Source organism: Rattus norvegicus, chromosome 8, assembly GCF_036323735.1.
Source record: "Rattus norvegicus strain BN/NHsdMcwi chromosome 8, GRCr8, whole genome shotgun sequence".
NCBI lineage: Eukaryota > Metazoa > Chordata > Mammalia > Rodentia > Muridae > Rattus > Rattus norvegicus.
Window position 1 is genome coordinate 58,246,025 of NC_086026.1, and position 13,160 is coordinate 58,259,184.

Here is a 13,160-nt window from a genome sequence, read left to right on the forward strand (position 1 = left end):
TCTAGTATTGTGCAGTCCTCCTTTTGGCGTTGTTTCTTTTATGACCTAAAAGAATTGGTGCTTTTATTAGTCTTTGGCCATAGTCATCTTCTTATAACTGTAGAGTTGGTAGGCTGACAGTATGGATACTTTTTTAAAAGAGAAAGATAATGATTAGAGGTAGGATTTCACGGTGTGATGCTGGGCCTGGGCCTTGCTGGATCCCAGGGCGTCCTTGAAGTCGCTTCAGCTTTCTGAGTGCTGGGATTACTCCAAGTTACCATGAATGGCTCTGAAATACTACCCCTGAAACTAAACACGCCTGTAATCATAACAGAAGTCTGAGGCAGGGTAGCCTTGGCTATATAGGGAATAGAAGGCTAGCTTAAAGTATCTAATAAGACCCTGTTAGATAATTAAAACACACACACACACACACACACACCATACCAACAGTCAGGCAAGGGTGGAGGCAGTTCTACATTTCGGCTGACTTAAGCTGATTGGTCCTAACTGAGGTAAGAGGGATGGTGGACGGGTGGTGAACAGGGGAGTTTCAGAACATTGAGATAGCATCCTTAGTAATACAACCGAAGTGTTACGGCCTTTTAGGAGACGTGTTCGGTGTCAGCTATGGCTACTTACTTCTGGGAATTGGAGCCTGAGAACCTATACTTAATTTCACCTTTGAGCAAAATGGAGACTGAATACAAAATGACCACAATTGTTTAAAAGGAGCAGGCCTCAACAGTTTTGAGAGTAGTTGAGAATAAATTTCTTTCTTTAGTCTCTCTTTCAGTTGCCTGAATTTCGAAGACTTGTTCTCAGTTACAGCCTGCCACAGAACATTCTTGAAAATTGTCGAAGTCACACTGTAAGTTGGCACTGAGACAAAGTTTCTGTGTTGCTGGACCGAGTGTGGGAACTGTGATAGTCCTTGGCTAAGTCACTCTCCTCCCCCCTTTGGATAAGAAGTAAGGGTTTACAAAGATACACAGTTAGGTAGGAATAAAATTAGGAAACAGTCCCAAGAAAGTGCAGTGAAGCACTGTGTCAACCTTAGTGCTGCACTGTTGACGACACTCAGCCTGTTCTCCAGGTGCTGTTTCTCCTCTGCTGAGGTCAAGGGATGCAGAGCAGATAGCTGAGGCAGAGCCAGGCCCTTCTGAGAGACTTGAGTGTGCTCTTTGACTGCATCCTTACATGGCACCGTGCGGCAGTGTGTCCTCTTAGGTGGGTGGGCAGCTGTAGAAACTCCAGAATATTCTGTCTTCTCAGCATGTTCCCTGACTGCTTCACACCTCCCCTCTGCTCTAGGGTTTCACCTGCTGTCCTCATCTGGTCCCTTTGTTAATCTCGCTGGTCTAGAACTTGGTAAATGTGAATCGGTGATTGTTAACTTTTTCTTTATTCATTCAAACTTTCCAAATCTTGGCTGTTTTCTCTAGGAAAAAAGAAATATCATGTTTATGCAAGAGCTTCAGTATTTATTTGCTCTGTTATTGGGATCAAATCGGAAATTTGTAGATCCTTCTGCTGCCCTGGATCTACTGAAGGGGGCCTTCCGATCCTCAGAGGAGCAACAGGTAACTTTGCTCTCATGTCTTACTTCAAAGGCCAGGTCTTGAGTTATCCCTTGCTAGTGTGCTACTGCCTTTTGAATTGTTACTGTGTGGCAAGCTCTGAAAAAGCTATGCAAGATGACTGCCTTTATCTGCCTTTATTCTGCTCTCAGAAGGTGTAGTTAGAGAGCATGTGTGTTTGTGCAGGAGTTAGAGGTACACAGGATGCTGGCACTAAAGGAGGAAGGAGTGGTGGGAGGCAGCCCGACATAACCAGGGAGAATGGCTCAATCCCAACAGGCTTTTGAGGCAGGAACAGAATTAAAAAGTAATTCAGTGAGCCATACCAAAGGGAGATTGAGAGAGTCAAGTCCTTTGTCTGATGATCCAGGTAGAAATCTTGATTTGGGTTGGATTTTGAGGGGGGTCTCAGTATTGAACCCAGGTGGTCATTGAAGTCCAGGTCCTCTACCCTCAGCCTCCTGGATCTGGTCACTCTGAGATAGAAATCCACTTTCCTTCGGCAGCTTTTCTCTTACAGTCCTGGGATCTTTCCCTTTCCCACGTGCCACTGAACGCAGAGCTGTTGCTGCTGCACCAGCCCCCTACTCCACAGTGTAAAACCCACGCTACAAAATGGCCACATAGCCAACCAGCGTTCTCAAAACAGTTTGTAAAAGTGCCTTTCTCTGTTGCTTCTCACAGTACTCTAGTGGACTCTGGTCTGTTCTTATAAAATGCCTAATTGGAGATGGTGGGTTTTGGTTTTTCTGTTTTTTTTTTTTTTTTTTTTTTTTTTTTTTTTTTTTTTTTTTTTTTTTTTTTTGGTCATACACAGATGTGGCCGGCCCCACAGAGTTCCCACTTTCTTCCTGGCCTAGCTTAGTCACATCACGCCAATGCCCTGCTGTTTGTCTCTAGTCACCTGGCTCCTTGTTCCTATGTCTTTTGCAAGTTTGCCCCCTAAAAGGGAGATTATGTCATAGGAGTAGAATATTTGTGGGCTTAAAGACAAACCTTTGTTTCCCTGAGTACAGCATTGTATCTCATCTAACTTACTGCAATTTGTGCCTCTCTTATAGCAAGATGTGAGTGAATTCACACACAAGCTCCTGGATTGGCTGGAGGATGCGTTCCAGCTAGCTGTTAATGTTAAGTGAGTGTCGAGGGTTTGCACGTCCTTGTGGCTCACAGTGGCTGCTGAGAACAGCTGGTGGGCGAAGTCACTCTTCTAAAGTAGAAAGTTGCCAGTGTTTGCCAAACTTCGTGGTGGCTACTGAGCCCTGTTTTGACTTTCCCTCTAGAGATCTAGACTGTCCTTTTAGCCTTTGTTTCTCTTTCCTGAGAGAACCTGAACTATCTACTTAGTTGTAAGATGTAATTAAAAGCGGATAAATGAATCCTAAATGTGGACATAGTGTATGGGATGGAACCATTATATTTAATGTCACTCATTTGTGACATCTGCTTGGTATTCACAGAGCATGTGGGTCAGTCACCCCAGCCATGGACACAGGGCCACAAGGGCCTGTGTCGTGTGTATGGCTGCCAAGAACCTGCTTTTCTAAGTAGTTTTAAGTCTGGAGTTGGAAAATAAAGTTACCATGAAATAGTTTTGCAACTGGGAACTTACACACTTATCTACAGTTAAGACGAGCTTTAGGAAAAGAACATTTGCATGCTACTTCTATTGTATCACTGAGAAACTCTGGGGGAGTCCATTCTTCACTACTGTGCTGTGCTCTCTCCCTTGTATATGCATATAAGCAGGCATAGCTATATACATAGCAAACATCTGTACACACGTTTGTCATCGATTTGGACCCCAAGGTCAGGGTTCACACACTGTGTCTGTCCCAGCACAGTGCCAGGCACCTTATCAGTCAGTGTCTGAGCTAAACTGTGTCTTTGCTTCCTTAGATACTAAGAAACCATGTGACAGTCTGTGGTAATGAAAACAGAGTATTTTTGTTTCTGAATGCTGCTTGGGTTTTATGAGCATGTATTTGCTTCATCTGACACAGAACTGTCTTATTTCTTTTAAAACAGCAGCAATCCCAGGACTAAATCTGAAAACCCCATGGTGCAGCTGTTCTACGGTACCTTCCTGACAGAAGGGGTCCGAGAAGGTAAGGTCTTTGTCCTGTGTGGTTGTTGTCAGCTGTGACTGATTCTCACTGAAGGGAGACAGGATAGACTTGAAAGTCCAACAAATTGAATGCTCTCTGGCTTTTCTTCATGTGACTATGGGCGCATAGTCTGAATCCTCAGTCTCTGGATCTGTACAATGGACACAGTCTTTATTCTAGAACTGTCATGTTAAATTGTGTTGATGGCAGTGATGCCACTTAATTTTCTATGTTGCTTTTCCTGATGGACCATCGAATCTCAGGTTCTATAGAATTAACCTGCCAGAAATGCTTAAACTGTTGACTAGGCACATGGCTTTTATTTTTTTAGTGGCAGGATTTTACTCTGTACAAATAGTATTGAAACCTCTGTGACTTCAGTGGCTTGTGAGCCCATGGCCAGCTCTTCCCTATATCAGCCTCACTCCCATGTGATTATAGCAATGTGCTACCACTGGACTTGTGCTTTAGAATTTCTGTATGTATTTGTATTTATTTTTGGTACTAGGACTTGAACCCAGAACTCAGGGTGTGTGTGTTTTTTTAATACTGAATTTTTTAATGTAAAAAAGACCAAGTCAGACTGTTAAAGCAAGCATGCCGTAAGAATGTGACACTATTTCCATAATCAGTGCCTGTAAAATGGCATCGGTACAAAAATCTAAGCAGAGACAGTAGATTAGTAATTAGAGCACCGTGTAATGTTGGTTTTAGGAAGAAGCGTAACAGGAAAAAGAAGGAACATATGCATAAATTCAAGCATGCAGTTCAAATTTACAAATTATAAAAGTTCGCCACTTTTTTTTTTTGGAGCTGGGGACTGAACCCAGGGCCTTGCGCTTGCTAGACAAGCGCTCTACCACTGAGCTAAATCCCCAGCCAAAAATTCGCCACTTTTATAGCTGGTTTCTTTTGAATGGCTAAATTTTAGCCTCATTTTTTCTTTTCAATTAAATGCCTGTTAACAAGCCAGTCGGACAAACTCATTTACCCACATTTACACCCTAGAATATGTAAGTGAACTGAAGACATCATTCAGATGAGTAATTCTATTCATTTTCACCATCTCTGTGATGAGTTGCAAAGGACATGCTTTTCCCTTTGCTTTTCCTAAGTCACTGCTTCCGGCTTGAATCTTCAGGAATCTGGTTCTCTTTCTTAGAATCTTTAGGGGACAGCCTGAAGAGTTCCCTGGTGCCTTTTTGCCACATGGTAGTTGGGCTCACACAGACTGGTTTCTCCAGCATACTTATTTTCAGCTTTTCTCAACGGACGTGAGGAAGGATTGGTGACAAAGATGGAGGAGCCCAGCCCCTCCCGGGGGCTTGAGAAGCCACCACGTTTCTGTGGGCTCCTCAGATATAGTTCGCTTTGGTCCGCGCCATGTTCACACAGGAAGAAACCTCTTTCACTGACTCCTCAACTGCAAATGTCTCACCTGGACTAGACCCCCAGGGTGCATTCTTAACCCCTGTACCCACGGCAGCTGTTAGATATTTAAATATTAGATTTATACAGCTCAGTACCACGTGTGGTACCCACCGTGTGTAATAGTGACCACTCCATTGCTGTGATAAAGTATCATTACTATGGAAACCTACTGGTGCAAGTGTTTTAGCTTCTGGTATAGAGGATTAGAATCCATAACGGTGGGGACAGAATGCCAGCAGGTAGCGGCATTTTGACTAAGATCACATCTTTAACTGTAAGCATGAAGCAGTCAGAGCAAACAAGAAGCAGGGCAAGGTCGTGAACTCTTAGAGTCCTCCTCCCAGAGTCGTCCTCCCAGTGACACACCGATTTTGGCTAACAAGGCTACCTCCTAGACAGGAAGTGTTCAAATATGAGACCTTGAGAGACATTTCTCATTTAAACCATAGTATCCCACTCTGTGGCCCCCATAGGCTCATAGCCACATTGTAAACTATTTAATCTAACTTCAAAAGTCTTCTGTAGTCTTTCACAGTCATCTCTTTAAATGTCCAAAGTCTCTTCTGAAACTCAAAGCAGTCTCTTCACTGTAAACCCTTACAAAATCAAAACAAATTACATATTCTAAACATATAATGGCACAGAATATATACATTCTCATGGCAAAAAGGAGGCGTGAGGGCATTGTGAGGAAATACTGGGTCACTATTAGACCAAAGTCTGAAAGGGCAAAACCCACACACATCTTGTGCTCAGTGTCTGGTGTGTTTTTGTTTGTTTGTTTGTTTGTTTGTTTGTTTTGGGTTTTTTTTTTTTTTTTTTTTTTTTTTTTTTTTTTTTTTTTTTTTTTTTTTGAGCTGGGGACCGAACCCAAGCGCTCTTCCACTGAGCTAAATCCCCAACCCGGGATGTCAGTTTTTAAAGGGCTTAATATCTCTTAAGACAACAGACATTGCCAACGTTGGCTGCCAACTTGGGATGGATCCTTGCTTTCTTGAATCACATTAGCAGAAGCTTTTACTCTTGTGGCTTTCTAGTTCTCTGTTACCAGTTGAAAACTTGCTGTGTAATCTTGCCCTAAGGAAGCCCTTCATTTGTTCTAGCATCAAGCAGCCTCTCCTTAAAGCTATGAACCTCCTAATAGTTACAGCCCTCCTTCCTGCATGTGTTTTAGCTGTAACATTAAACTTCCAGGTGCTCTTTTCTCTCCAAATTATACATTTTGTATTTTTTTTTCTGCCCTACCTTTTTTCATGGTAGACCTGTGGAAACATTAACAGTAATAACCATGGCACAAACTCAGCATGATGCAGTCTTGACATTTTCTCTGCCAAAGAAATCAGTCCTGTTTTAAATTTTGCCTCAGGCAAGTTCATAGTGCAAAGGCAGAAGGTGGCCCAGTTTCTTTGCCAGAATACCACAGCACTGGCCTCTGGTTGTTGTTAGTCTTGGCTGCCAGGCCTCCACAGTCTTCATTGCTCTCAGCAACGTGGCTACTATTAGAACCTCTAAGCTCTGCGTACAGCATTCAACACTTTAATTCAAAGTCTTCTACATTCCTCCAAAAAGTCAGCAAGATCAGGTTCTTGATCGACTCAGGCCATCCAGATCGTGGGGTAAAACACCATGACCAAAAGCAAATTATCTAGTTTAATTATGGCTACTTTTCCAGAGGGCGTGATGGTGGGAAGTCATGGCAGCACTCAGCAGGCATGGTAACAAGAGCAGGAAGCTGAGAGAGGACATGTTAAAACTGCATGTATAAAACAGAGTGTAAACTGAAAATGGGTTGAGGCTGTGAACTCCATTAAGGCCACCCCAGGTGGCGTCCTTCACTAAGACCGTACTTTGTAAGCTTGCAAACTGGGCAGGAGCTGTTCACACGTCTGAGCCTGTCAGAGACTTTCCTCGTAAATCGTCTCTCACAACTTTTCCAAAGAATGAGCATTTTTAAATGTCAAACATCTATTTAAATCCTCACTTTGTATACTTATTAGGGTTACTATTGCTGTGATAAAATACCATGACCAAAACCGAGTTGGAGAGGAAAGCATGTATTTGGCTTATACTTCTGAATCACAGTCCGTCATTGAAGAAAATCAGGGCAAGAACTAAAGCGGGGCTAGTGAATGAAAAAAGAATTAAAAAGGAAAGGACATGATTGTTCATTGCAGGGACTTCTGGGAGAGTCCAGAGTGTTTGTGACCTTGAGCCATGTAGGGAGGGGGAGGTAGTATGGAACCAGCTGTAGTAGCCTAGAGGCCCAAGAGAGAGTAGTCCGAGTAGCCCTGGTAGCCAAAAGGTTGGGTCATGCAGGAAAGGGCAGCCCAGCCCCTGGGTTGAAGAAATTCCTGTAGTGGGCAGGGCATGCCAGCAGGAGAACTTGGAGGCCCTGTCCACTTTGGTATGTGAATACACCTCTGCCATACATGCAGGTTTATCAGCTGGAGGAACTAATGGAGGCAGGCCAGGGAGGGGTGCTTCTTACTGACCTGCTCCCATGACTTGTTCAGCTGCTTATAGAACCCAGGACCACCAGCCTAAGGGTGGCACTGCCCACCATGGGCTGGGCTTTCCCCGTCAGTCACAAATTAAAAAAATTCTCTACAGCCAGATCTTATGGATGCATACTATCAATTAAGGCTACCTCCTTTCAGTTAACTCTAGCTTGTATCAAGTTGACATTAAACTAACCAGCACAGTTCCGTTTTACATTTGTGATACTGCCTCACTCCCCAACCCCTAAGAGATGGAGAAGTGATTGAGGAAGATACCCCAAGTCGACGTCCTCCACATGTGCCTGTGTGGGTTAGTAAACCCCACACACAAAGGAGCCAGGACTGACCTTGAACATTTAGCCTGAGTTTGTTTCAATCAGTATTGAAGTCCCTTCCGAGAAAGCAACCCAGGACTGCCCATACTGAGTCAGAAGTGTCCACTCGGCCTCCAAGTGTGATTTGTGTATGACTGGTCGGCAAGTCTCATTTCAGTATCTGTGGGCTTCACTTCCACCCTTTTTTTCCCCTTGAAATACTTATGGGTTGTTGGTGGTAGTTTTTTGGGTTTTGGTTTTTTGTTTTTTGTTTTTTTTTTTTTTTTTAAAGGCAGGGTCTTGCTGTGTAGTTCAGGATGGCCTTGAATTCTCAATAGTCAGCCTTCAAGGACCAGGACTGCAAGTGTTCAGCACTATGCCCATATTGAAATAACATTATTTTGAAGAATGTAGTTTATTTGTAATAACCCATCTGAAATTCACTGACGACATCCTAGCATACATACTTAGTGTTTGACACAGGCCTGTGCCACTCTTGTGCATCTTCTGTGCTCTTGTTCCGGGGAAGCCAGGGTTCTCGTGATGGGTTTGATGGGTTTGATGGGGAGACAAACCTTGGGTTTGCTCATTGCAGTATACTCATGTCCGGGTCTAAGAGATGATTAGAGGTTAACACCCATGTACTTCTCACCACTTCTCAGAGACTACTGAATTTTAAAAGGCGGTGTCTCAGTGGAGCCAGAGAAGTAGCTTTTAAATGGTGGTAGTGAAACTTAACAACCCCCTCTTGGCCTAGGAAAACCCTTTTGTAACAACGAGACCTTCGGCCAGTACCCTCTTCAGGTAAACGGTTACCACAACTTAGACGAGTGTTTGGAAGGGGCCATGGTGGAAGGTGACATTGCGCTGCTTCCTTCTGATCGCTCAGTGAAATACGGACAAGAGGTAAGGTGTCTTTTGCCAGTGACAAAGCCAGTTACATAGGACTGAATTTGAGGCAGACAGATTCACATGTTGGGTCACCTCACACTGAGCAGAACTTGAATCTGTCTCCTGTCTCTAACCAGTTGGTGTGAATCCCGAGTCTTTAAGCTCTGATGAAGTTCTTTGCTAAAGCCGAGTTATGTGTAAAGGTTTATGCTGTTTCTGACGTTCTCAGTATGATTGAGTTTCTCTCTGTTGGAGCCTACCTGTACCTGAGTAGGGAGAATGCACTGCCCCCTTAGTTTTGGAGGGTAAAAGTGATTCACTCTTACGGTATGCCACTTAGAATATCTTCCCTATTACGGTATTTACTGTTCTCACTTTGTAAAGTCTGCCTTTGCTTTTACATTGTAAAATGTAATTCCATTTATTTATGTGGGATTCTTGGGTTTTGATGGGTTGGACAGAAGTCTGAATGCAAGGGTAATTAATACCTCAACATTCCAGTTAGGCAGGGATTAGTGAGCTCCAGTGTAGCATAATTGTCCACATTACCCCATTTGGCCTACTCTCACACATTTTGGGGCAAAACTGGCTTTTGGAACTGTCTGCCTCAAGAGATAGGATAGGAGAAATTGACTGGATTTACTGAAGGACAGCTGACATGGGCCTGAGGAGGTGTCCTAGCTCTAGAAGATGCCAGAACATGGAGAGCGCCGCCTCCTTAGCTTCTCCAGGAGAAAATAGACTCCTGGCAATTCCCAGCAGGAGCTATACCAGTGTCCAGTGACGCTTTGTCCAGAGACAAGAGTTCTATAAAATAAAACCCTAGCAAGAGCCATTACATTTGTTAATTAGATTCAGACCCAGAAAAGCCAGGCAGGGTGGCTCGTGTTTGTAGTTCTGTCACGTGAGAGACTGATGAATCAGAATTGTCGACAAGTTCAAGGCCAGCGCGGTCTGTTTAGTGAGTGAGACCCTGTCTCAAGAAGCAAACAACGAGATAAAAAGATTTGGCTGTGAGAGAGTCGGTTGCACCGACTGCTTCTGCTGGTTCAGGTTTTGTCAGCTGTGCTCTGCGTGTTGAGTGGGTTCTTTCCATTTTAGGAAGCAGCTGTTCTACTCGGACACTCTTGCTGCCATTGTAGTTCACTGGCCTGCCTGTCTTTTCAGAAACTTGTCTCTTGGAAGTTAGAGATTCTTTTCCTCAGAAACATGGGAGATTATAACATCCTGAGACTATTTTAGGTTTTTATTTAAACAGGACTTAAACTGTGGCTAGCTATAAATAAACTACATAATATATTTACAGTGTTTGTCTTTTTAGATTATTACTGGATGCAGTTATCCCCTAATTAATGCTGTTAGGCTGTTTCTCATGAGATCTGAGCAACCTGAATTCTGACGACTCGTTTAGGGAATGACTTGTATTGGCGTTTGGTCAGTTCCTGTATCCTGCCTGGGGTGGTTATTTCTAAAGGTGACTATTGAATGCAATACTAGCCAGTAGGTTTGGAGTCTGAGGAACGTTTGGTCATACTCTTCAAATATAATTCTAACTATTTAAGATGAGTATATGAAATAAAATCCTGTTTAAAATTATCTTGGCTATAAATTTGATATCAAAAGAAGTTTGGTGAAAGATATTTTAAATGTGGCTGTTATTTCCTGACATTAACCCCTCCTTTCCCCATGTTTCTACCTTGGCAGCGTTGGTTTACAAAGCTGCCTCCAGTGTTGACCTTCGAACTCTCCAGATTTGAGTTTAATCAGTCTCTTGGGCAGCCTGAGAAAATTCATAATAAGCTGGAATTTCCTCAGGTTATTTATATGGATAGGTAAGTATTGGTTCAACTGACTTTGTGATGTTAAGCACAATAGTAGAAGTGACTGTGAGCTACAAAATTGTGTGTGGAGATCACCTGGACACCTGACACTGTGTAATTTTGATTCTGTGAACCTTCCAGAGTACTATGACAGAGTAGCTAGACATCTGTGCTCAGAGCATCTCATCTCCATGGACACTATAAACCAATAGAGTGAAGAATGCAAGGCAGGTGCTAGTTTATGGTGTCATGGTAAAACTGTATATACACAAACCCGTCAGAATATCAACTAAGTTTCTAATTATACTTAGGTTTCTGTTTTACATCCAAATTGGGGAACATAACTTCCTCTAACTTTGACTTTTTTTTTTTTTAAAGCCCTCATTCTCTAGCCACCACATGGAAAATTAATTTTCTGAAACCCTTTCTGAGAAGGACCCAGTTATACTTAAAGGGGGGGCAGGCAGATAAGGGGGGGAGAGAACCCTATATTATCAAGAAAGCAGATCGATCTCAGAGCTCATTCCCCATACCCCTAGAACTTTAGACGTTTTTACACTTGTTTAATTTGCTTTTATTTTGTTTAATCTGACAAGAGAATTCACACACTCTTCAGTGGCTGTAGCTTCAGAATAAATTAGGCTTTTGGCTCCTTGTATTCCCGTGGAAATTTTAGTGATTTGCCAGTTTCAACTAAAATAAGGGATTTGAATTGTGCCACACCTGTCATTCAGTCTGGGGAGAAATGCGCTTTTAGATTGTGATCTTTTTCTTCTGAGTGTGGTATCTACATTTTGTTTTTACATCTTTATTTCTCTCAGTGATGTTTTACAAGTTTTGGTATATAGCCCTTCCATCATTAGGTAAATCAACCTTTTGATAGTCTGAATTTGAAATTTTACTCTGTTCTCTTTGAGCAGATGGAAAGGAAGTTGGTTACTGGTTTGTTTGGTTTTTTTTTTTTTTTTTTTTTTTGGTTCTTTTTTCCGGAGCTGGGGACTGAACCCAGGGCCTTGCGCTTCCTAGGCAAGTGCTCTACCACTGAGCTAAATCCCCAACCCCGGTTACTGGTTTTTAAACTGGCACTGTATGTTCAGTTGGAGCAAACTCACCAACCCTGGTCTTGAGGCTGCTGTGAGCGGCAGCTGAGGAACAGCTCCGCTTCCTCTGCTGTCTCCATCCCTTTAGTTTCTCTGACTTCCCTGCTGTACTGGCTCCACAGTTAGGAAAGCCTTAGTAACAGTGGTGAGAGTGGGTATCCTTGCCTCCTTGCTGACCTGGAGGTTGGGGCTGTAGCCCTGAGTGATCCACAGCAATGCACTCGGGTGGGTTTGGCCCTCCTCTAACTTAGCCAGAAATTCAAGAACATCTCCACCTACAGAGGGAGTTGGAGACCACTCTGAGCTTTGAGATTCCTTCTCAAGCCCAGAACCACAGAAATAAAATAACATTTAGTCTTGGTTAATCAGTAACTGCCTGTGTGAGGAGGGCTACACTGAGGTTTTGTTATTGATATCTGCTGGTACAGCTTCTGTGCGTGGTTATCATTTGCTTAGGTACATGTACAAAAGCAAAGAGCTTATCCGAAGTAAGAGAGAGAGCATTCGAAAGTTGAAGGAGGAAATACAAGTTCTGCAGCAGAAATTAGAAAGGTGAGTCTCTGGGTATTTTTATGTTTTGAAGCATAAAGCAAGTTTTTTTTTTTTTTTTTTTTTTTTTTTTTTTGAGTGGGTCTTTTGTTTAGTGGTAGCATGACATTTGGTCCACAATGGTTAGCAGCCATCTTCATTTTAAACTCTGATAAAATTAAGACAATACATAAATAAATACAGCAGGGGAAGTTAGCCCACACTGACAAACACCTCAAGGACCACTGAGTTCTCGTGCACCGTTTCATTTGGAGCTCAGTCCCATGTGGAGAGAAGGGCATTACAGAACTTTCTTCTCAAGGATGCTGAACAATGGCATTGAATGGACAAAACAGTTATCAAGGGATGTAAAAGATCCGACCCCAGGGAGGACACACACAGGTACTTCAGAGGTATACTTTTGATTTAGGTAAAATTTGAGACTTAAGGAAATTATCACCTCAGGTAAATAGATAAAAGTAAGTCCAGTTTTGGGTGAAGGTTTTTTTTTTTTTTAAGTGTCCTCACTGTCCCCCTTTAGCTGCCAATCATCTCTGAGAGCTCAAGCAGAAGGTCATCTTTCCCAGGATCCAAGTCAATCTCAGCTTCTAATTTGCCCCCTGAAATTTCCCATATTAGTTTCTCAAAGTCATCTTCCACGGAGAGTGGAGGCATAAAGCAAGTTTTAAGATCAGAGATTGTGTTTAAATCAGAGCATAGCTAATAACTGGTGTATATAGAATAACCAGTACCCCCATTATAAGTGTAAAGGAGTCTTCAAGGCCAGCTACTGTGTGTGGGTGAGTGGTCCTGAGGAATTGAGGGACCCAGGTATACTGTGACTGTCTGGTAGTCTCTTCCCTGCCCTCCTACTCTCTTTTGTTTTTGAGACAGTTTTCTGTAGCCCA

General features: G+C 42.8%; 1 protein-coding gene and 1 pseudogene across 13 annotated transcripts in view; one reads left to right on the forward strand and one right to left on the reverse strand.

The window, feature by feature from the left end:
• Usp28 (ubiquitin specific peptidase 28) overlaps positions 1 to 13,160 on the forward strand; it is a 60,454-nt gene that overhangs the window by 23,767 nt on the left and 23,527 nt on the right. For 6 of the 13 annotated variants that reach the window (XM_006243011.5, XM_006243006.5, XM_006243008.5 and 3 more), the window contains exons 6-12: positions 767 to 853; positions 1,428 to 1,565; positions 2,624 to 2,697; positions 3,591 to 3,670; positions 8,671 to 8,819; positions 10,509 to 10,636; positions 12,181 to 12,276. In XM_006243011.5, coding sequence (XP_006243073.1) covers positions 767 to 853; positions 1,428 to 1,565; positions 2,624 to 2,697; positions 3,591 to 3,670; positions 8,671 to 8,819; positions 10,509 to 10,636; positions 12,181 to 12,276 — 752 coding nt within the window. Of the gene's footprint in view, positions 1 to 766; positions 854 to 1,427; positions 1,566 to 2,623; positions 2,698 to 3,590; positions 3,671 to 8,670; positions 8,820 to 8,839; positions 10,279 to 10,508; positions 10,637 to 12,180; positions 12,277 to 13,160 lie in introns of those variants that run through there. The other 7 variants (XM_006243007.5, XM_006243010.5, XM_006243012.5 and 4 more) reach the window with 4 other exon arrangements.
• Positions 4,720 to 5,055, reverse strand: Pclaf-ps4 (PCNA clamp associated factor, pseudogene 4; annotated as a pseudogene).